This window comes from Ambystoma mexicanum, chromosome 2q (assembly GCF_040938575.1).
Source record: "Ambystoma mexicanum isolate Mex_15411 chromosome 2q, UKY_AmexF1_1, whole genome shotgun sequence".
NCBI lineage: Eukaryota > Metazoa > Chordata > Amphibia > Caudata > Ambystomatidae > Ambystoma > Ambystoma mexicanum.
In genome coordinates, this window is record NC_090924.1 from 458,846,452 (window position 1) to 458,871,076 (window position 24,625).

The window sequence follows — 24,625 nt, forward strand, 5'->3', positions numbered from 1 at the left end:
TGCTTTCTTTCCTGTAGTGCTGGCTGCGGCCGAACAGGTGTCATCTGCACCATTGAGTATGTCCAGAACCTCATCAGCAAGAAGGTATTCATTCATGTACTCATTGAACTACGTACTCGCATTAAAAGCTTTCCTTTAATTACATCTGCAACTGTTCTAAGGATATTCCCTAATGAGGAACCTTAACCACCAAGCCAGACAGTACAGTTTAAATGGAAATACCTGCATGGATCATTCAATCATGTATTAAAGAATAACAACATTGATTTCTAATATCAATTTGATGTATAATCAAATGTACTCTTTGCCTGCCCACAAAGTTAACTGTTTCGTTCCTTGATAATGTCCATGTAGCCGATGAGGAGGCCTTATTACTGACCTAGCACACCAGCCTAATGATTGCAACATAAAGATATATATAATAAGTAGTTGGATTTTATTAACATGCACAATGACATCCCCCAACTAGTAGCTCTTGGATCCACCAATGAAATCTATACATCTTCATATAGAAGGATTGTTTACAACATGGCTTCCATGTTGATGTTTGATGTATTAGTTTTATTTGTATGTCTCTGATCAATATATTTCACAGGTGTATGTTGAGGCTACTGCACCCTTGTTACAGTGGGGCAATGGGAGAATACAGATTTTCCATACTTGGTAAAGTCAGGATTCTAGTAAAGACACAGAGGTAGTATGCTGCTCAAACAATCTTCAGAGAACAGCATCAAAGTGTAACAAGCAATAAACGCTAAAAACTACCCTTCCCATGAAAGCCACGGAGAAGGAGTAGTCTTGGACGAAACATCACATGAACCTCATAACCAATCCTTGTCCACTAGCTCATATAATGTCCGTGGTCTGGAATAAACATTATGTTCGTTGATGTAAAGCTGCACAGTTGAAGTGTTTTCAATTTCCTTCCATGCAAACGATAAACTGGAAACCAGATGGACCTTCACCTCTGACCATAAAAGAAACAGCAACATTCCCATTCAGAATCGAGTGAGCAATCACACCAATAGTAAACGCATATTCAACAGATCATTAACTTCATGGCAGAATAATTTTCAGTATATTGCAAAGCAATATCTGAGCTACTTCGATGAAGGTTTCTTAAAGAAATTCATCACCCAATTCAGTTAGGCATTGCCCCATTCTCAAACACTCTGTAGTAGTCAAGCAATGCCCATGCATTTATATGACAGTTGTAGATTGCTAGGGTGGGATAATACTTTGCCTCCATGTTTTTAATAGAACCATGACTTTCCTATGCTTTAGCATGAAAATATGTGTTTTTTGGCTAGACTACAGGCTCGTATTAATCTTGCTCAAGGCGTACTTACAACTAAGGTCGAATGGTTTGAAATAGAAGTTCTTTAAACATTATTCCCCTGAACTATTTGCTGCCTTCATTGTGTCTTCTAGACTAACACCTGTGGCAAAGGCTTTCAATGCCATGGCACCTCTTCCGAGTGAGCAGCAAAACTTTGCATGTATATCCCTGCCTGTTCCATGATCCATCCCACCATCTTGCCAGAGTAGTGAATGAAACTGAACTATAAGCCCCATGAGGAACTGCGATTCCCGGACTGACATGAGTCTGGCCATTGCCACCACGTAAGCCTCGAGTCCCCCCATGAGGCTAATGTAGCCCATGACCCAAATGGGTGTGTGTGTGTGTGTTTTCGTGTTTTCCCCCCTGCATATTCCAGGCTTGCTTACCAAGATTGGGGAACTGACTGTACAGGCTTAATCGTGAAATCCTCCCCCATGTGAGGGGGTGGCCAGATGGGGGACGAGGAAGATGGTACCCTACTATTTTAGTGAGCTTGGAGATATGACAAGCTTAGCTGACAATGATTTTCTGGACAGAAGATCCTTATTGGGTCGGATCAGGAAAATCTGTAGGAATATATTCATGTCCTTAATAGTGTTTCACAATTTCATTAGTCTCTTCACAGAGGGATGTTCACCACCTGAAGCTCCATTTACCATTGCATACCCTGTAGAAAATGCTGCCCTGAACACGTTCACTGTCCTACATGCCTTGCTCTGTGGTTAGTTGTTTGCTACCTCCAACACATCTGCTGCAATGGAAGCTCAATCCTTCTCAACACACCAGATAGTCCAGCTGCTCCAAGATTCTCTGTATAACACTATTGTTCATATCACCGGCTCTATTGGTCTGGCTACGAAAGGTCTTGCACTTTGTGAAGCAACAGGGGACACATGACAGTCCAAAGGGAAGACTCATAAACTTCCATCTCTGCCCCACCAGACAAACCATAGACATTTCCTGTGAGAGGAAAAGATAGGGACCACCCTTGTGTTCCAACAGAGCTAGCATGTTTCCTGTTTGCAAAAGATCCCACAGCAGGTGGATCCCCACCTTCTCTAAGTGTCTGTACACTGGAAATGTGTTGGGAAACCTCAAATGTATTGCTGGTCTGACCTCGTCCTTCCTTCTGACAAGGAAGACATTGATGAGGAAGCCACCTTGCCTTGAATAGGCCAATATTGCATTCTTTCTTGTCAGCACCCAATTCTCTCCTTCCAAAATCTGTTCAGCCGCCACTGAATAATTGATCATGGATGTTGTTCTTGCTTGGATTCTGTGGAAAAGAAACCAGGAACTGGTTAACGGTCTGAACGACCCATGCATCCCCTGTAACTTTGCTCCAGCAATCTAAACCTAAAGCCACCTAAGAAGGTTTGAGTGTCTGAGATGGTCACGTGTTGGAGCTGGTAGCTGCATCTACGTGCCTCTTCATCTTCTTCCACCTCTCCCATGGGAGGGGGGGGGGAGAAGCTTGCTTCTGCTTTCTTGCAGTAGCCACAGCATGCTCCTTGGAGCCTTTCCTGGTGCAGACCGCGGCTGGATGAAGGGCCCCTGCCCTATCCAACCCTATCGAAAACCTTGCTGTCAAAACCTTTTCATTCAGGTTTGGGCTTTATCCAGGGCTATGTATGTTCCCACAGATTTGTCCATGTGCTTTTTGAAAAAATCTCCGAAAAATTAACCTTCCATCATCTCACCCACTGCTGACATAAGAGATGCTCATCTGCCTCTCCACTGAAATGGCGAGGTTGATTTAGCCCAGCATACATACTTCTCCTTGGACAAGACCATCAAAATATTTGGGTCCACAGAGTGCTGTCATGTGTCACTGCCAGGGTCATTTCTGTTAAGACGGATTTCTGAACTCTGTCCTGGTGGCGCAGAAGTTCAGAAGGCCAACCTAATTACTTGGAACAGGGTAACCTCTGGACGAGCCAGACCAATCAAGGTAGCGATCGCGGCGGTCAAGACTAGGTCTCAAGAGGGGTGAGGGTGACTGAAAGCCCGCAATGAGCACACAAAGCAAGATCACTTACAAACTACTCCAAACAGTTGTTATATCAAAAATATATACACATTTATTTTAAGGCCTTTAAAACAATGACCGTAGCGAGAAAATCACAGTATCACAATATTAAACCAACACATACCATATCAACACACTATATATACAAATACGACAGTCGCAAGCGTTATATGCACGAAATGTGTAGTCCACCTGCAAGGGAAGGAAAACAGGCAGTGCGATACAATGCTTTAGACTCAGTTCACCTTCAGAGGCACCTAACTAGATGGAAGTCCGAGCCCTGCGAAGAGTGGAGCCTTGTGCTCAAAAGTACCTGCACACGCTGGTGCCAACGGGCAAAAGGAGAGTCTCTTCTAAGGAAATCAGGCAGTTCAGTTCAGTGCACAAATGAAGGAGAACAAGTTCCGCGACTCAAGCGCAGCCTCCACAGTGGGCAGAAGCAGAGCGCGAGTACGGCAAAAGGGTGCTGTTTTACACAGCGGGGAAAAGCAATGGGCTCCTGCAGGAGGGCGACCAGATCCTAGCTAAACTACTCACCGGTCCCCGATGCAAGCAGACCCAGGCTTCTCCGTGTCAGTTTCAGCAGCTGGCAGGTTCAGAAGAGCAGGGAACGCCTCGTCGTCGTGTTGAGTAAAAAGACGTCCCAATCGAAGAAACCTGCACAGTTTTGTCACCACAGCAGGGCAACGGAGCGGACGTGTGTATCTGAGCCAAATGTACACTACTCACTTCAGACTTGGGAACGCCAAGTGTACTAAGCGTGTGAGAGTGACAAGGACTCGAAATACAACACAACCTGGCGGCGGTTACAGAGCAAGACTCCCTTGTAAACTGGTCAGTCAACTGGATGGCCCAGAGACGCTTCCGAAGGCTTACTGGCAGGAGATGATGAAGATGCCGAGAATAGCTGTTCCCGCTATTCCAAAGGTCGAAGTACCAGTACAGGCCTTCTGGTTCGATCAAAGGTGAAAAGGGTTTCACAAGGCGACAGCAGTGCAGAGCAGAAGTCCTTCAGCGGGTCACCAGCGATTCCTCGGTCCAGCCTCTTGGTTGCAGGATACTTGGCTCCTGTATTCCTTTGTTCGTGAGAACTCAGGAGATCGACATGGTAGTGGTGTTTCCAGCCCCCTCTTATCCACGGTTCCCTTCGCGCCAAAACGGAGGGGACCCAATGGGAGATCCGCTCATCAACACTCACACCATTCGTGGACCAATCACGGACCACGGTGGTCCCAGGCATTCACACCACCCTAGACTCTCTGGCACCCAGGATGTGTATTGGGACCAGACATCCCAGCCCACATCCTGGAGGCGCACAAAAGACATGTAGAAGCCCGCGAAAGCATCCGTGTTTCGCGGGAAAGTACATGCCCAAATAAGGAAGGCCCCGGGTCGACTCGACCTGGGAAAGGTGAAGGGAGCAAGACGGTCAGCGGACAGGACAAAGGAGCCTCGTGGTCTGGCCATTTTGGGAGCCAGGCCACCATTTTGGGTTAAGCGCAGAAAACGTGCTTAGAACGCCAAAAGGAGCTCAAAATATAAAGAAACGATCGCTGCCACCATTCCCGTCCCTGAATTACTTGCACCGATCAAATACAATCCTAAACGAGTATCTAGGGCCTGTAGAAGGCTAGAGACCCAAGAGAGCTGTAACTTAGCTTACAGTGCCCTCTTGTGTCATGTTGCACGAAAGCCGCAACATGATAAAAGAAACTACGGGAAACAGCGTTCCCCGGTACTGACTGTCTTAAGGGCATGTCAGTTTCCCCATAAGAAAAGAGCGAAAGCCCAGAGGAGTGCGGCAGAAGGCTGCACTTCTCTGGCAAAGTCAAGAACAAGGTGAAAAACAACAGCAAAAAGTTTAGGGGTTGCCACATGGAAGGAAAATTACCTACAATTACGAAATCTTTCCTAACACTCGCCCCTCCCAGACTATGGACAGGGGGAACTAATCCACCCCTGGATGAGTCTCTTGTTCAGGTCGGTTAAACATTCTGGACAACCCATCAGCATTGCTATGTTGGACACCTGGCCTATGCTCAATAGTGAAGTCGAAGCCTTGTAGACTTATGGACCACCTAAGCAACTTTGGATTCTCCCCCTTCATGTTCATTAGCCACTTTAACGGCTTATGGTCAGTCTGCACAGTGAAGTGGGTCCCATAGAGGTAGGGCCTCAGCTTCCTTAGGGCCCACACAACAGAGAAACATTCTTTCTCTACCGTGGACCATCTGAGCTCTCTGTCCTTAAGCTGGCGACTAATAAAACCGATAGGGTGTTCCTTACCCTTCTCCTGGCACAAGGAGTCTTTTAAGCCATTGAAGGCCTTCTCACACTCGTCGGTCCAAGTTACCTTCTTGGGTTTCTTCGGAGTTGTGAGGGCAGTCAGAGGAGCAGCTATGGTGCCATAGTCTGCCACAAAATTGCGGTAATACCCCGTGAGTCCTAAGAAGGCTCTCACTTGGGTTTGCGTAGTGGGGGTAGGCCAGTCTTGTACTGCTTGTACTTTACTGGGTAGAGGCTGTATCCTCCCTCCACCTACTTCATGTCCAAGGTAAACCACTGAGCCTTGTCCAATCTGGCATTTACTAGCCTTTATGGTCAAGTGGGCTTTCTGAAGAGCCTGGAGCACAATCCCGAGGTGTTTCACATGGTCTTCCCAGGTGGCACTGAAAACTGCTATATCGTCCAGATATGCAAGACAGAATTCGTCCAACCCATTCAACACATGATTCACAAGCCTCTGGAAAGTGGCAGGTGCATTCTTCAACCCGAACGGCATTACCCGGAATTGGTAAAGGCCGTCTGGAGTAGAAAATGCTGTCTTCTCCTTGGCATGCTCTGCTAAAGCTATTTGCCAATAGCCAGCAGTGAGGTCAAACGTGCTGAGGTACTTGGAGGCACCCAAAGTATCCACCAGCTCATCTGTTCGAGGCAAGGGGTGTGCATCTGTCTTGGTGACAGCATTCAGAGCCCTGTAATCCACGCAGAACCTCAATTCAGAAGTGCCTGCCTTTGGAACCAAAACCACAGGGCTGGACCAAGGACTACTAGAGGGTTCAATCACCCCAAGGTCTAACATCTTGTTGACCTCGGTCTTAATATAAGACCGTACTTTGTCTGACATCCTGTATCCCCTACTTTTGGTAGGTACACTGTCTCCTGTGTCAATGTTATGTTCGCACCAAGGTGTCAAACCAGGCGACTGTGAAAACAGGGGGGAAAACTGCCTAAGCAAACTTTTCACCTCAGCCTGCTGATCAGAAGTCAGGTGAGGGGCCACTCGGACACCCTCAAAGGAGCTATCTGAAGGACCGCTCTGGAACAGGTCGGGGAGAGGTTCAGACTCCTCTTCTTCAACATCTGAAGCCAGTAGCAGTGCTGCGATTTCGACTCTTGGGACGAAAGCCTTCAGCCTATTCACGTGAAACACTTTTGGAGCCTGTCCAGGCCTTCCAAGGTCCACTAAATAGTTAACCTCACCCAGGGGCTCCACCACTGTGTAAGGGCCTGACCATTTGTCCTGTAAAGCTCGAGGCCTTATGGGATTCATGATTAGGACTTGCTGACCAGGTGTAAAGTTGATGAGGGAAGCTTTCTGGTCGTACCAATGTTTCACCAGCGCTTGTCCTGCCTTCAATTTATCACTAGCCAAGCCCATCAGAAGTACCATCCGTTTTCTGAGCCCTAGCACATAATCAACTACGTTGGTAGTAACAGGGGGAGTGGGCATCTCCCATCCCTCTTTGACGATGGCTAAGGGTCCCCGTACGGGATGACCGAACAGAAGTTCGAAGGGGCTGAAGCCAACACCCTCCTGTGGTACCTCTCGGTAGGCAAACAGTAAGCATGGTAAAAGAAGATCCCATTTTCTTCTCTGAGGTTCCTCCAGAGCCCCAATCATGCTCTTTAACGTTCTGTTGAAACGTTCCACCAGACCATTGGTCTGGGGGTGGTATGCAGAAGAGAACTTGTAGGTGACCCCACATTCTTTCCACATAGCCTGCATATACTTCGACATAAAGTTGCTGCCACGATCTGACACAACTTCTTTAGGGAAGCCAACCCTAGTAAATATGCCAAGTAAAGCTTTTGCAACTGACTTGGCAGTTACAGTTTTCAATGGGATGGCCTCAGGATATCTGGTTGCATGGTCGACCAGCACCAGGATAAACCTATTGCCCGAGGATGTTTGCGGGTCAAGGGGACCAACGATGTCGATCCCTACCCTTTCAAATGGTGCCCCCACAACTGGGAGCAGTACCAACGGAGCTTGGATTGTCGCGCCAACCTTACCAGACAACTGGCAGGTGGCACAACTCCTGCAGTGACTTTCTACTTGCACCCCCATCTTGGGCCAGTAGAAGTGCATGGATAACCTTTGCTTGGTCCTCTTCATACCAAGGTGACCAGCAAGGGGAACTTCATGCGCCAACTGCAGGAGGAAGGGCCTAACAGCAAGGGGAACCACCAACCTCCTATGGTCTCCTTCTGTAGACTATGTGGGCTCGCTATACAGGAGTCCACCTTCCCAATAAATCCTATGCGTCCCAGGAGGTTCACCCTCAAGCTGGGCGCAGGCCTGTCTCCTTAGGCCTTCCAGAGATGGGCACTCACGTTGGCCTTTACTGAATTCGTCCCTATCAGGACCTCCTTCAACTAACAAGTCTTTTAGTTCAGGATGATCGTTGGGGTCGAATACTTCAGGCATCGCCACCTCCTCGTCAGGCCCGGGCGATTGACCAACTTCCTCCACCGCAGTGGTAGGCGAGCTCGGGGGAATATTCTCTTTCCCTCGTCGTGACTTGTCGACTCCTTTCGCCTTGGGTTTCCCCTTCGGCTGGGGCGGCGTATTGGTCTTGGCCAATGCTGCCCGTGCTTGAGACCGTGTGTAGGGTCTTTCGGCAGTGTCTCCTACGAGCCCTAAAGCTCTGAGATCATTACCTAACAAGACCTTTCCCGGGACGTTTCTCTGAATGCTCACTGGAATCCTGACTGCTGTACCATTTAAAGTAAGATTTACAGGTATTACGGGAAACATACGGAGGGGGCCGTCAGCCAACTTAGTGGGCATCAGAGTAGCTCTGGCAACTTCCTCTGAGTCTACCAAGGTAGAATCCACTACAGTGCGACTGCACCCACTATCCCTAAGAGCTGGAGTATCTACTCCATTGATCAGCACACTGTCTTTAAAGTAGTGCTTGGTATTATCCGGAATCCTAGCATAAGCCTCTGCGACTTTAGGCTCCCAGGAACCCAGGGAAACTAAAACTACCTCAGCCTCTATCCCGCTGGGAAATGAGTCTGAGGAGAAGGATGCTCCTGTAATCTCTTCTTCCTCGTAGGAGGAGAAGGCCAGATTAGCGGAGTGGACCTCCAAAGGTCTAACCTTACAACGTGGATCCCCCTTCACATGGTCAGTTGCTCCACAAGCAAAACACGATCCATTGGGTCTGTTTACATAGGGAGGCTTATTGTAACCAGAGTTCTGTTTCGGAGGCGGACCTCCACTACCCTGCGAGTTCTCTTGTGTCTTACCCTTATTTTTCTTTTTGTGGCCCTTATGGGAAGAAGATTTAGCAGATTCTCCACCCTCCATATCTTTGGACTTTTTCCCTTCCTCCTGCTTACCAGGATGAGTTTTGTCCTTATGGGACACTCGATGTGACACCCATAAGTCAGCTGCAATGGCCAGCTTCTTAGGATCTATCTCCTTCGAATCGGCCAAATGCTGCTTAAGCTCCAGGGAAGAAGAAGCAAAAATGTGTTCCAGCATGACAAGATTTATCATGCCTTCGAAGGTAGAAACCTTATAACCTTCGACCCAGCCAGTTAAGTTTTTCAAGGATTCAGTGACATAAGATACCCAAGTACCACCTTCCTTTTTCTTATACTCTCTGAAACGTTTCAAATATTGGGCCGGAGTCTTCCCAAACTTTAAAATGAGAGTTTGCTTTAACAGCTCGCTCAGCCTTCGACATTTCCATAATGGCACTACAGCCAGAATGGGGCAGTCTGCTGAGTAACCAGGCAATCTTATCAGCATTGTCAACTTGTTGAACTTCGCATGCATACTCAAACGCATTCAGCCAGTCCATAATGTCATTCCTTTCTTCATACACACTGAGCAGATCTTTCGGAAACCGTGGATGAGAGGAGGCCCCAGGCCCATGTCCAGGACCCTTGGACCCATTTGCAAACTGAAGCTTGGCCAGTTCCAACTGGTGATCCCTGTCTTTTTGTTTTTCTGCCTGTTCGATTTTTAGTTTGGCTATGCTGAATTCAAGCTCCTGCTGCCTAAACCGCAGCTCTTGCTTCTTGAATTCAAGCATAGCCTCCCCATCAGCACTGGCAGAGGAAACATTAGACATCTCGTCCTCCCTGTCCTCGTGGTCGCGATGGATCAGTGCGGCGGCAGAACCGTCGGTTCTACCAGTGAGAGCAGCCCCACCACCTTCCGCACTGTCCTCAGAAGTTATAGCGTCAAGCTGCGCTTCTTGCCACGCCACGATTCTTTGGATCATTTCCAATTTCGTGCCTTGAGAGGAAACACCTCTCTCCGCACACATCTTTTTCAATGTTTCTGATTTGGAAGCATTTAAAGTTAACAAGGTATTTGTTTCCATACTGTTAGATAGGACTATGGCCTTTTTAAAGTTATACTACAACAATTCACTACGTGTCCTGGTTGGAATAACCTGAAATGCCTTCGTTCGTGCGCAACACTGGATACCTTCAGTCGTATCCCACCGCTGTACACCAATTTGTTAAGACGGATTTCTGAACTCTGTCCTGGTGGCGCAGAAGTTCAGAAGGCCAACCTAATTACTTGGAACAGGGTAACCTCTGGACGAGCCAGACCAATCAAGGTAGCGATCGTGGCGGTCAAGACTAGGTCTCAAGAGGGGTGAGGGTGACTGAAAGCCCGCAATGAGCACACAAAGCAAGATCACTTACAAACTACTCCAAACAGTTGTTATATCAAAAATATATACACATTTATTTTAAGGCCTTTAAAACAATGACCGTAGCGAGAAAATCACAGTATCACAATATTAAACCAACACATACCATATCAACACACTATATATACAAATACGACAGTCGCAAGCGTTATATGCACGAAATGTGTAGTCCACCTGCAAGGGAAGGAAAACAGGCAGTGCGATACAATGCTTTAGACTCAGTTCGCCTTCAGAGGCACCTAACTAGATGGAAGTCCGAGCCCTGCGAAGAGTGGAGCCTTGTGCTCAAAAGTACCTGCACACGCTGGTGCCAACGGGCAAAAGGAGAGTCTCTTCTAAGGAAATCAGGCAGTTCAGTTCAGTGCACAAATGAAGGAGAACAAGTTCCGCGACTCAAGCGCAGCCTCCACAGTGGGCAGAAGCAGAGCGCGAGTACGGCAAAAGGGTGCTGTTTTACACAGCGGGGAAAAGCAATGGGCTCCTGCAGGAGGGCGACCAGATCCTAGATAAACTACTCACCGGTCCCCGATGCAAGCAGACCCAGGCTTCTCCGCGTCAGTTTCAGCAGCTGGCAGGTTCAGAAGAGCAGGGAACGCCTCGTCGTCGTGTTGAGTAAAAAGACGTCCCAATCGAAGAAACCTGCACAGTTTTGTCACCACAGCAGGGCAACGGAGCGGCCGTGTTTATCTGAGCCAAATGTACACTACTCACTTCAGACTTGGGAACGCCAAGTGTACTAAGCGTGTGAGAGTGACAAGGACTCGAAATACAACACAACCTGGCGGCGGTTACAGAGCAAGACTCCCTTGTAAGCTGGTCAGTCAACTGGATGGCCCAGAGACGCTTCCAAAGGCTTACTGGCAGGAGATGATGAAGATGCCGAGAATAGCTGTTCCCGCTATTCCAAAGGTCGAAGTACCAGTACAGGCCTTCTGGTTCGATCAAAGGTGAAAAGGGTTTCACAAGGCGACAGCAGTGCAGAGCAGAAGTCCTTCAGCGGGTCACCAGCGATTCCTCGGTCCAGCCTCTTGGTTGCAGGATACTTGGCTCCTGTATTCCTTCGTTCGTGAGAACTCAGGAGATCGACATGGTAGTGGTGTTTCCAGCCCCCTCTTATCCACGGTTCCCTTCGCGCCATAACGGAGGGGACCCAATGGGAGATCCGCTCATCAAAACTCACACCATTCGTGGACCAATCACGGACCACGGTGGTCCCAGGCATTCACACCACCCTAGACTCTCTGGCACCCAGGATGTGTATTGGGACCAGACATCCCAGCCCACATCCTGGAGGCGCACAAAAGACATGTAGAAGCCCGCGAAAGCATCCGTCTTTCGCGGGAAAGTACATGCCCAAATAAGGAAGGCCCCGGGTCGACTCGACCTGGGGAAGGTGAAGGGAGCAAGACGGTCAGCGGACAGGACAAAGGAGCCTCGTGGTCTGGCCATTTTGGGAGCCAGGCCACCATTTTGGGTTAAGCGCAGAAAACGTGCTTAGAACGCCAAAAGGAGCTCAAAATATAAAGAAACGATCGCTGCCACCATTCCCGTCCCTGAATTACTTGCACCGATCAAATACAATCCTAAACGAGTATCTAGGGCCTGTAGAAGGCTAGAGACCCAAGAGAGCTGTAACTTAGCTTACAGTGCCCTCTTGTGTCATGTTGCACGAAAGCCGCAACATGATAAAAGAAACTACGGGAAACAGCGTTCCCCGGTACTGACTGTCTTAAGGGCATGTCAGTTTCCCCATAAGAAAAGAGCGAAAGCCCAGAGGAGTGCGGCAGAAGGCTGCACTTCTCTGGCAAAGTCAAGAACAAGGTGAAAAACAACAGCAAAAAGTTTAGGGGTTGCCACATGGAAGGAAAATTACCTACAATTACGAAATCTTTCCTAACAATTTCCAATATCCTTGCTAGAGGTCCCATCATCCCCAATCGTCTGTTCTGAAATTCTCGCCAGGACCAGTCAATGTCCTGCTTTCGGTCTTTTCTGAATTTCCCTAGGAATGTAATAATCTTGGCATCTAGAACTGGGACTGCAGCTCTTTTCTAGGTGCAGTCGAGGGCATTCCACCCTCAATATGCTCCTCGCTTCTTTATCTAGCAGGCTTCACAGTCAGTTGTGAAGTTATCTTGCCACCTTAGATGACTGGGGATGGATGTGGGCATCTGGGTCAAAGTCCTCTTACTCTTCCTTCAATTGCTCCTCTTCCTCTCCCTACATCACTGTCATTGGTACTGACATTCCCCATGTTGGGGTCAGAAACGGATGACTACTCATCATCCCCTTCAGCAGAAGTGAAAGTTGGAGATTTATTCCCAGCGGCGGATGAATTTTGCGTCGCAAAGTTTTGCATCTTGAGCTTGTTTCTTTGTTAAAAAACGCTTTTTTAAATTCATGCAGGGGGCGATCACCTCTCACTTTCCATTTTTCTTTTTTTATTTCCTGTGCACTTGCTTTATTAAGAAACCTTACACACAAACAAAAACAAAATAAAAAAACAAAAAAAGAAGTACAACAAATCATAAATACACAAAAAGCACCTTAATAACAATTAATCATTTCCATCCATCCATCCCCACCATTTCCCCTTTTTCCCCCTGGATGCGTCTTTTGAGGCAGTTTTGTGACTTCTTCTTTTGTACTCCCTCCTGACAGCAAGGCCTCTACCTGCACAAGTCTGTTTTCTTTCTTTATGTTTATTTTTAATTACTACTATTATTGTATTTATTAGAATAGCAGTTTATCATATTCAGAGGAGGAGGAGGATGGTAAGGACTCAGATGCGCAGCTTGACTGCCTCTCCCGCAACTGTTGCTATGTCACTGACAATCTAATCACTTTATAGCAGCAACAGTTCAGTGTTTTCTATGCACGCTGGGTAATGCTCGAACTGGCAGACCCGCCAGCTCACCTGAACAAGTCTCCACCTGCATCGGGAGCCCTCTGCTGCTCCATTGACTCCCAATCTGTCCCGGTGTACAACACTAGGAAAATACTGGTGGACACTGGTAATACTAAGTGAATCACTGCTTATCATACAATGATCACCATTAAAGTCAAACACTTACACACAGTATACCAGAGAGAAGTATGTAACTGTTGTGATGACTCCAGTGGAGTCATCACAGATTCCCTGGTGGTAACCTCCTACCATGTGACCAGGGGATGGCAGCCACTACCTGATCCTGACCCTGGGGCGGCTACATGAGGGAGGAGACAGCAACCGGGGAGACAGCCACTTGGGAGATGTCATGACTTCACTGGATAAGGCTCAGTATCCCTCATTTTCCCATCTGGACGACCCCCCTGTTGCCCAATACCCTTTAGGTCAAATTGCCATACATAACCTGAAGAGTAAAAGCTGTAAGAAACCCCTTTTCAGTTCTAGTTTTTCTTCATGTAAAACTGATCCTCCATATAAAATCATTGGGAAAGATTCCTCAGGCATTATGCACCAGAAACTATCGATGGACTTCAATTCCCACAACCGCCTAAGTCATCAGTTCATATCTGTGGACTTCAATTACCACAACCACCTAACTACTGAGACGAGGAGGGTGAAGGATGTGACAGAGAGCAGCAAGAATGTTAATGAGCATGCTAGTTTTTGGGCAAACATACCCGTGTGCGGGCCCTTTAAAAATGGTGTCCAAACTATGAGAGGGTGCTCAGGAGAAGACGTGGCATCTCCATTGAAGGGAGACAGAAGCTGGAGGCATGAACCGGTGTACAGAACCTGGATGCATACATCGGTGTGTGAAAACTGAAGATGCAAGCCAGTGTGGTGGAGCAAAGAAGCTGAGCAGCCAACAAGGAAAGTAATGTGGTGCAAGCAAGGCGTGCTGTGGAGATGCCAGGAACCACAAGAGAATTCCTGGGTGTCCGGTAGCTAGCAGAAGCAGCCTTGTCCTTACCGTAAGCAGAAGAGAAGCCGGTGTGCAGGAGCAGAGCCATGAGAGAAGCTGGAGAAACCTCAAAGCCACCTGGATTGGGAAGCAAGCGGCAAAGGCATGCTGCATAAGCACGAGGAAGACTGAAAACGCTGCACACAGCAGGGGAGTCAATCTGCTAAGAATGGGGACCCTGTGGCATTTTGGCGACCGCACCATAGAGAATTTGAACATTGAGAAGTTTCTGAAACTGAAATAACCAGAAGATTGTTTGTGAATTAAAAGGCCAAAGTGCCAACCCTAACACAATTAGAAGTGAATGCAAATGTGGGGCAAAGCTTAAAGGAACTGTGAGAACAAGTAGATATACCAAGCTAAGAAAGGTATATGCTAATTGGAAGTAAAGAGGAACCATGATATATGTGAAGTCCAGGCAAGCATACACCAGGCAGTTGAAAGTACAAGAAGAGAAGTCCTGGCCCGGGAGAACACAAGGCATTTGTAAGTACAAGAGATGTCCTGGCAGGAAAGTACACCAGGCTGTTGTAAGTGCAAGAGAAGTCCTGACAGAAGAGTACACCAGGCAGTTGGAAGTGCATGAAGAGTCCTGGAAGGGAGTATACCAGGCAAATTGCAAACCTTTAAGGAATGTCAGCCAGAAACTGTGTTTAACCAAAGAAGTAACTTGTGTTTAAAGAATGGAACATTTCTTAAAGAAGAGCTTACAAGACTGAACGGTTATTATCTAACAGGATTGTTGACCCAGAGACATTTGATACCAGTGAAGAATCCAGGGGAAGAGAATCACCTTCTGGAACTCAGGTCTTTTTCATTTTGGAGAACATTTACTTTGGAACTGTTCTATTTTTATTTAAGAACACCTTTTGCAAATACCAGGTTAAAGACATTTCCCTTGTCACTTTATTATTTTGTTTTAGTGTCAGGGACGGGTTAGAATGTTTGGACACAAGGAAGGCTTTTGATTTATGACATCCTGACTAAGACAGATCATTCATTTTTGGTTCTTAGGTAGAGGAACTCTCTTTGCAATAGGGTCAGAGAGGCATTTTCCAAATCCATTTAAGTTGAATAAAAATCTTTAACCAAAAACATGACAATTGTGTGTTTAGCTTTCATTTCGGATCCCTCACACCGTCCCTGCAGCATCAAAGAGAGAGGTTGTGTTATACAGACCAAGGACATTATATGAGCTAGTCAACATTTATTGGTTATCAGGCTCACATGGTGTTTCTGTCATGCCTGCGCCATGGGCGCATACATTTGCAATCAATATGGACCTTATTTCCCATTTGCAAGACTTTGGTGCTTTTCTATTTTTCCCAACAAACTACACTTACCACAAGGCACTTGGCTATAACCATCTATTCCTGACCATTCCTATTCGTCATCTTCAGAACTACAATCCCCAGAAGCCCTAGGGATTTGCTCTGCTTCCACCAGCTCAGGAACAGAGAGGGAGGTGGCTGATTGTCTGCAGGTGTGCTGAGCCAGGTGCAACCAATTAGCCTGCCTCTGTGCTGGGCTGGGCGGTATAAAAGCTGCTGCCTGCAGGGGCTCAGTCTCTTGCATTAAGAGTCCTTCCGGCACCTTTTTGCTTCGAGCTACGGATCTTTGTATGCGGTTCCTCCTTTCTCCGGCTTTGGATCCAGTGCCCTGCCGGGCTCTCTACATCGCAGCTGATCACGCTCTGCTGCTTTCCAGCCTCCGCCCTTGCCCTGTCGGGCTCTCTGCTTTGCAGCCGATCATGCTCTGCTGCTTTCCAGCCTCCGCCTTTGCCCTTCTGGGTTTCTGCCTTGCAGCCGATCACGCTCAGCTGCTACCTTCCGCCCTGGTCTTCCAAGCTCTTGCTCTGCAGCCTGCCTCACTCCGGCTGCCTACAGCCCTTGTCCTCTGGGCTCCCTGCTCTGCAGCCTGCCTCACTCCGGCTGCCTACAGCCCTTGTCCTCTGGACTCCTTGCTCTGCAGCCTGCCTCACTCCGGCTGCCTACAGCCCTTGTCCTCGGGGCTTCCTACCTTGCAGCCGATCACGCTCCGCTGCTTGCTACCTACAGCCTTTGTCCGCTGGGTTTTCAGCCCAGCAGCCCTCTACAGTCCTCTGCAGCCTTCTACGGTCAGCGGCCCTGCCCCCCAGGGCTCACTCCTTGCTGCCCGGCCCTTCTGGGCTCCGTGCCATGCAGCCTGCTTTACTCCGCTGCCCTAAGCCCTTTCCCTCTGGGCTCCCTACCTTACAGCCCGGCTCTTGTGGGCTTGCTCATTGCTTTCCTGCTCCTCTGAGCTCTCAACCTTGTTCCCTACTGTCCTCTGCTATCCAATCCTGTTACACGACTTTCCCTTCATTTCCTTCTGCTAGTTTGCTATCGACTTCCTTTTTCCTGGATTTGTCTGTTAGTATCTTCTCTTGTACTGTCTGTAGACCCTTTTGTACAGAGCTTGTCTGTTGGTTTCCATCAGTCAACCTCTGCCCCTTCCCTTGTCTCGTTTCTACGTTACAGACACCCATAGCTGCTGTTCCAAGCCATGAGCAAACAGCGTGGGCCTCTGTTATAGCAAACTGTGCAGAAGGCTAGAGTTTTTCCTAAGGTCCGTGGAATACTCTTTTCCTATATCTGCACACACCCCTAGAGGGAATCCATTCTGTTGTACCTTATTCCTTGCTACACTTGCCTACTCTTCCTTCTCATTACTTCAGCTGTGTGTCTATTTATCTGTCCACCTTACTTCGGCACAACCAGCCAAACCCTTCCTGGGTGTCCTGTGCCTCTCTTAACGGAGTGCCACCCGTGACCGTTTCTTCCAGGACCTCTCCATCTCCCTGGGTTCATGAGAAGGGTAGCGCTTTGTGTTTGTTGGTTGTTAAACTTTGACTCTGTTCTCTGGTGATTAACATTTGAGAAGCTTAACACCTTTCCTCTGGTCTTGTCATAGAATCTGTATCTCATAAATGTTGGGAATGGACTTAACAGTCCAGCCTTTAGGCTTCTAACCAACCTGGGCACGTTGATGCCATAACAGCTCATTAATGGTGAAACATCATGTTATTTGTCAATCTATTTGTGCAACACGCCGAAATTGGTATACGTAATAACACGGGAGCTCCGAGGCAAGCTTTTACCTTTTTGGACACTGGCCCATACGGTTTCTTATTCACAGAGTTATGGCTGTATTATAGGCGCTTGATGAAGCCATACTATTTATTTCTTCATTCCATAAAAAATATTTTATTTAAATTACCCACACAGGCAGATCTATATGTGCGGTTGAACTTCAGCCATTGTGCTAATCTTGACACATTGTGTGAAGTTAAGTAATCTTTCATGAATGCAATTGAAATTCGCTGTCATGGCGTCAATTAATTGACCTATGTTATAATGTTGCATATGACACAACCCGCTATGAATTCAGATACTCTCTCACATAATGCACTTGCTATTTACTATTCCAAACAAACCTTAAATCATTGTTTATATACCACTACTCCAAAGGAGGCCTGGGTTGGTCATTGGAGTTAATTCTCCTCGAATACAACAACTTTATTGCAGTGTACCATGGTTGTGATATTGTGCACTAACATCAGCCTTATACGTTTTTCGTCACCTTTTTTGTTTTTTTGAAACCAGTTTGTTGAATCAGCATTTTAAAATCTTTTGTAATGTGGTTCGTATATATGTGCATGTTAGATATCATTGTTTGCTCTTACAAGCTGTGTCGTTTTATATATTTGTTTTGTTGCCTTGCTAAAGCTCTGGGGGCGAAACACAAGTCACAGTGGCACTAGCATGAATTTTCTATTTTTTTCATCTGAAGCCAATAAATTAATGTACTGTTTCATTACAAGCAATGCCAACAAATAAATATTAAGAAAAAATCCATATTTCAGATTCAGAATCTTACACATAGTATCCGAAATCTAACAGAATGGTGGGGTTGCAGATTGATTCTCTTCAGTGCAACCTCTGAGCCATCCCAATAATTCCCAGAGTTTAATCGCAGGTGACGTTATCACCTGGACAATTGCTTCACAGATTAGATAGGCCCTGCTCTTGAAGGGAAAGGTGAAACAATGATTAAATGCAGTAATGTGCAAATGTGTTTAAATGCTGACAGCATATTTTAGGCTCAATGTGAATGATTTTCCAATATGGAAATTCTGAAGCATAAGTGAAGCTGCTCAATAAGGTTTATCACACTATTGCAGACGTATCCAACAACACTTCTAGATCAATCTCCCAATCAAGTCATATTTCATCATTCTGTGGTCACCTACCCATCTACCCTTTCAGGTACTGGTCAGGAGCCCTGGGAACGCTGTGGAACGCTTCCTCTTTCAAAATGTTTTACACAAAAATAAGTTTCATCCCACGGCAGATCTAAAAAGGCACGTTAGCACTCCGGTGCAACTACATAAATCCGGCTCCTGCCCATCCTCGAACTGCTGGAGAGGATGCCCCTCTGAGGGCTCATTGTTCCACCTCTTGTGGGATTGTGGGATTGCCGAAAGCAATAAACTACTGGAGAGGCGTGTTGAACCACATCCACTCGATTACAGGCCTTTCTACCCCTTGGGACCCTGGGATTGTTCTGCTGGGGGATAGAAGGGACGGGGACCTACCGCTGTCGGGCCACATGGCTGGCCTATGTACTCGCCTATTGACGGAGGCCAAGATTGCCCTCGCGAGACTTTGGAAACACCCCGAGGGTCCTTCCATACCACTCTGGTGGTCCAAGTGCTGGGGCATCTTAGCAGCTGAAAGGAATACAGCACTTCGCCTGGGCAACCTCTTTCGAAGCTTCTGGGCTCCATTCATGGACCACGCGGAACGATTCCCTGGTCTCATGCGCAGGACCCCACTAACCTGCTGGCTGGACTGACATGTATGGCTGAGAACTATCACCACGCAGCGGTCATCTCCCCCCCCTCGGGATGTATAGTCCTTTTCCCCAGCTTCGGAACTATCTGAAGATACCCATACTAACAATGTGTTGTCCCGTATCTCGGTGCCCAAGTGCTGATGTCTGATGTCTTATTATGTTTTAAAAGCTAATAAAATATCTAGTTGAAGAAAAAAAAGGTGCGTTAGCTCTCTCTGCTACAACCTACCCATCAACACTGCACTCCAGCTAAACAGGGGCACCATGTACAGATGTTCAAAAGCCTTTATCGAGTTCAACGCATCTAGCCACTGCATACGTCAAGACTAAACCCTTCGGAACATAGGGATTGTATGCCCGGGCACAACGTGAGATTACGCCATTATTGCAAATAGTATCACTGCTGATGTTATCTGGGCCCATTACCTCACAAGTGGCTGCACAATCCACATGAAGGGGTCTCCACGCATCCTTTCAGGTATGGGATTTAGCAGGAGTGGATCCCGGGACAGACTTCATTCTCCAATAGCTTCTATGCCAAAGTTGACCACCATCTTTTGTCGAGAACTGTGTTTTTTTTCTGTAAGCAGAGTTAAGACGACGCATAGTAGGATGATGTATGTGCGGTATGCTGCTGCCTGCAACGAGGAATGTCAGCAGATGTGATTTTCCCAATCTGAAAGTGAAGAGGCAAGATCTTTCAAACGAGCAATCCACAAAATCTCTATTCCAGTTTTGGACAAAACAGCAGAACCATGTCTTCTCTGTAACAATGAGTGTAGGACTTTGCATCATGTTGACAGGTTGCATCAGGATCAATTGAACCCCCATATCCTTGTCTCTGTCTGCTCTATTACTCAACCAAGGATGCCTACTCCAGATTGAGCGTGGTTGTTATAGGGACATCCCAAGTGCTAACAGCAAGGCCAGATCTGATGCCTCTCTAACGCTGACACCCTGAGTAACAGCAGCGGCCCTTTTCCCCTACGTGTGATCCGTAGATGAAACTGAGATGCAGCAACTCCTTCATAACTGAAACACTTGTGTACAGGCGCGTTATAAATGACTTATCATATCAACTAACCTCCCTCCAACAGCAGCCCTTGCCACAGAGTCCCTCACACTGTACGCTCTGTCTTTTTTTACCTGGTTTGTGCAGTAAAGCAGCACAAATGTACTGATGGAGCCACAAGTGCTAGAGACCCAGTCAGGCACATGTTTCTATTGGGGGCCTTTTTTATTACGGGGCCTCGTGAAACCAGACACCTGGGACAGGCGATAGAGAGGTGCATCTTCAAAATGAGCAAGACTCATTGGCACAACTGTATCTCCTACTGGTAGAGCAAAAAGGACTTAATCTAAGAGGACCTATCATTAGCACTGGTACTAGATATAAAATACATCTTCCCAATGCGCCTAAACCTTTGGCGGTGAAAGTACACCACAGTGCAAACATTATTTTGAAAGACTTCAATAATAACCCTAAAAAAGAAAACATTTGCTGCGTTGGTACAAAGTCGTATGGCAGAGGAATTGTGATGGGGAGGATGATGGCATGCACAGTGCAATTTTGATTTTTAATATATTTTCACAAAGTGCAATGGGGTCCCATACTAGGTGACTAGAGCAGTTAATAAAAATCGGGCTCCACTGAGAGTACATTTTGGAAAAGAGTCGGCCAAACAGAATGTCTGCAGATTTAACAATGCAGCAGTTGTTCCTTTGAATTCTATGTCTCAAATGCACCTTTTTTCTTTCCCTGCAGAAAGTTCCGAATAATTTCAGCATTTTCCAAATTGTTATGGAAATGAGGCAGCAGAGACCCTCAGCTGTGCAGACCAAGGTTAGTCACAGACTGCACATAGAGGCATCTTGGGACTGGGGGACATGAGGGGAAGAGAATACTTGTCAGATGGGTCAGAGGTCGCTGAAGCCTTCCCGGGCCCTCCTACATTAGTCACTAGATTTGCCTCCTGCTAGGGGAGGCAAGCATTGCATGAGCTTTGGGCTCCTCGACAGATGCTGCTCCTTCCCCAAACCCTACTGCATTTCATGCTTTGAGGACAGGCCATATAGGTTTTCTGAATTCCTTACAGCCAGCAGCCCTGCACTATTTACCCCAGCACCTCAGCAGAGTGAGTACAGTTCCATAAAGCACCACGCCCCAGTGACCCGCAGAGTCTCACAGGGCTCCATCCACTCCACTGCATCTTCAACCTCTAAATCGACCCACCGATGGCCAAATTCAACATCAAAATCCACCAGTATGCAGATAGCACACAGCCTGAAGGTCAACTGCCTCAAGGACATTCACCAACTGAAGCATTGCCCCTCCACCGCTCAATCCTGGATGTGAAGTGCCTACCTGAAACTCAAGCCTACCCAAACAGAGTTCATCCTCCTTGGAGATGCCACCAAATACACCAAAGGACAAAACTGGTTAACAGAGATGGATCTTGACAGCTTCTCTCCCCAACACACACTTAGTGCAAAGTCCCCCAGCTTCACCAATCATTGTGAACTCTCTTCAAAGCACACATTGTCAAGATGATACAAATAGCATGGTACCAGCTCCCACTTGTGTACGAATCAAACACTTCATCCCCCACCTTGTCTTCAGATCCTTTGTCCTGGACCTGGTGCTCTCCCACCTAGATGGTGGAAATGCCCTTCTGGCAGGTGTCCCAATCACAACTCTGTCCCTCTGAAAGCTGTCCAGCATGACGCGGCATGCCTCATCATACATCATATGAAATTCAGCCACATCTCCCTCAAACTCAAGGAATCACACTGGCATCCCCTCCAAGGTTTCATCACATTCAAGACTGCCTGCATCTCCTATAATGTTCTAATTTCCAAGATGCAATTATACGTAACTGAATAGATCACTATCGTAGGAGGGCAATGTAACTCAAGGAGCTGAGATATTGCCAGCCCGGAATCCAAGAATTGCAAGAAGACCGGAAAACAAGCATTTGCCTGCTTTGATCCCACGTTCTGGAACAACCTTACTGCTAACAACTAAATACTGTGCTCTTCAAGGAACACTGTACTAACAAATGAGGACCATAGACTGACTAAACAATCCCGCACAACACTATGTGCCACTCCCTCTGCTGTGCAGTACTGCATTGCTTTCTGGCTAGGCTTATGCTACATAAATCACCTACATACATATACATGTTTGAAGATCCCTCGCTGTTAGTAACAATTCCCTGTAGTCCTTCCTGCTGAGGGAAGGGCAGCCATAATCCCATTCTAGGGAAGGCTGACACTACAGGACTTGTGAGTGCCACCAATCCACCATGCCTACACAATTATGCACAGCAGTCCCACATGGGCGAGGCTAGCACTAGAGAAACTCGGTTCCCCAACGTTTATGGCATGTATAATATCCCCTTAGAATTGCAGGAGCCTTGGCAACCCCCAAAGCTCTGACATGCTGCCAATAAACCCCTGCAGTCGATGATGGTATTGCAGAAGGTTTCACAAGATGTACTTTCCATCACAGCCAACGCCCCCAAAACCAGTCCATGGAGCGCTTTCTGATGGAAGAAGCAGTGATTACACAGATGCTCTGAGCTTCAACAAAGCTAATGGTCAGGCGCCATTCCTCCTTTTAAGGCAGTATGGCTGAGCTCCCCTGTAGGCAATGCTCCTATGCCATTTTTAGAACACCTTCTGCCTACAAGGATGGAATTGTTGGACTCCTGAGCTCTCCAGACATCCAGTGCTTTAAAACTAGTAATTGCAGAACATATCGAGGTTTATGCAGCAAATGCAGGATCTAGGAGCTCCCCATAGTTTGCCATTTTGAACAGCAGACCCTGCTGATAAAGAGTGTTGATGGAGATGGGCACTCCAATTTCACTGCCTATGCTTCTGAAAGATTCCCCATAGCGCCCTCGGGGAGGGGCTTGCAAAGTTGGGCAGCAACGTCATTTCACCAACATGCCAGGGGTAGCAGAAGTGACTTAGCACGACCCTCGACCTCTGACATCACAGGAAGTGATGTTATTTGACCCCACCCCAAAGTGATATTGCGGGAAGCGATGGCACACGACCTTTCACCACTTAACAAAACAGGAAGTGGCATCCCATTGCATTGTTCCTAAGTACACTATGAAAAATATGGTTACGATATCACTATAATGTGATATATATTTCATAAAAGAATGGATTGCCATATGTATCGTTAAGATACATATTACCATACATAAGGCCCATATTACCAAATTACTGTGAATGCAAGCAGACATCCATGTCCAAATGAGAATGATGTGTTATTACACAGCACTTACGTTTAAGCGCTTTACATAGAAAAAATATACATACAATATCACCCAACCTGTGGTGGTACTCATTTATTAACCTCAGAAGGATGAAAAGCTGAGTTGAGGTGTTTAGGAACAGACTAAATCTGTGACTCACCTCCTGAAGTGTGCCTGAAATAAAGTTTTAATGAGTCTAGCAATTATTGTATAGAATTCCAGAAAGACACATTATTTGGTATTCCTATTCTTTCTTATTTATGGTCACTTGAAAGTGTTAGACTTGTGGAACCCCTGTTCTTTTTGTAAGGGGCCCGAACAAGAAATCCAGCTACTCCAGAAGCAATATGGCGCTGACCACAGCCCAGGGGCTTAGAAAAAAAGTGTTCTATTTTTTCCCGGTTTTTTCAGGGGTAGCAAGGGAGACCTCAGCAGTTGCAGTTGCAACCCCTGGCGACCCCTAAATGATGTCCCTGAAGTTGGGGATCATTCTCCAGTGATAGGCTCCCACTTTCTTACCCTGTGTAACTCTCACATTTTCATTCTTTAGGAGCAGTACGAGTTTCTCTACCATGCCATCACTGAAATGTTTGAAAAGCAACTGAAGATCAGCTCAACTCCATGCTATGAGAATCTGCAACTCACTGAGGTACATGGGAACAAAGGATGGGGATGGGTCGCCCAGCAGAGATAAGGCACAGAGAACGCAAGTGTCACCAATGTACAGTAACATGAAAGCAAAGGGTGAGGAATTGACTGAGTGGGGTGCTTGGTGCAATAGGGTCAGTTGCGATTAGGCACTTGACTTGGGAAATTGCAAGGTTGGTCTGCCCTGACCTGATCGAGAAGCCCCTAACCCCGGCAAACATACATTCACTTGGGGACAAAAGAGGGAAATTGAAGGCAAGGCAATGGTCAAACACTGTTTCCTTTGCAGAGTATGCAATAGAGAGTGATGGGGCAGTCGGACCTGGGGTACAAGTTAAGTCCATTTTAAACTGGAAGTGTAGATTCTGATCTCTTACTTTGTATGTTTTGTGGTGAGTACTGTTATGTATTGTTAGGTAGTTGTTTATGTATTAATATATGATAGCCCATGTATTAGACTTATAGAGAATATTACATTGGAATGTGAAGTTGTTTAAGGAATCTAGAATGTGAGGAGATGGGAGTTCAGTTAGAGATTAATATTAAAAGGATAAGGTCCTAAATGAGCGGCTCTGGAGTATTCA

At 46.8% G+C, this 24,625-nt stretch overlaps 1 protein-coding gene across 2 annotated transcripts in view; it reads left to right on the forward strand.

Moving 5' to 3' along the window:
* The window catches only part of PTPN18 (protein tyrosine phosphatase non-receptor type 18), a 674,845-nt gene that overhangs the window by 444,719 nt on the left and 205,501 nt on the right, over nucleotides 1-24,625 (forward strand). For both annotated transcript variants that reach the window (XM_069647567.1, XM_069647566.1), the window contains exons 9-11: nucleotides 18-84; nucleotides 20,888-20,965; nucleotides 23,944-24,042. In XM_069647567.1, the coding sequence (XP_069503668.1) occupies nucleotides 18-84; nucleotides 20,888-20,965; nucleotides 23,944-24,042 (244 nt within the window). The remainder of the gene's footprint in view (nucleotides 1-17; nucleotides 85-20,887; nucleotides 20,966-23,943; nucleotides 24,043-24,625) is intronic.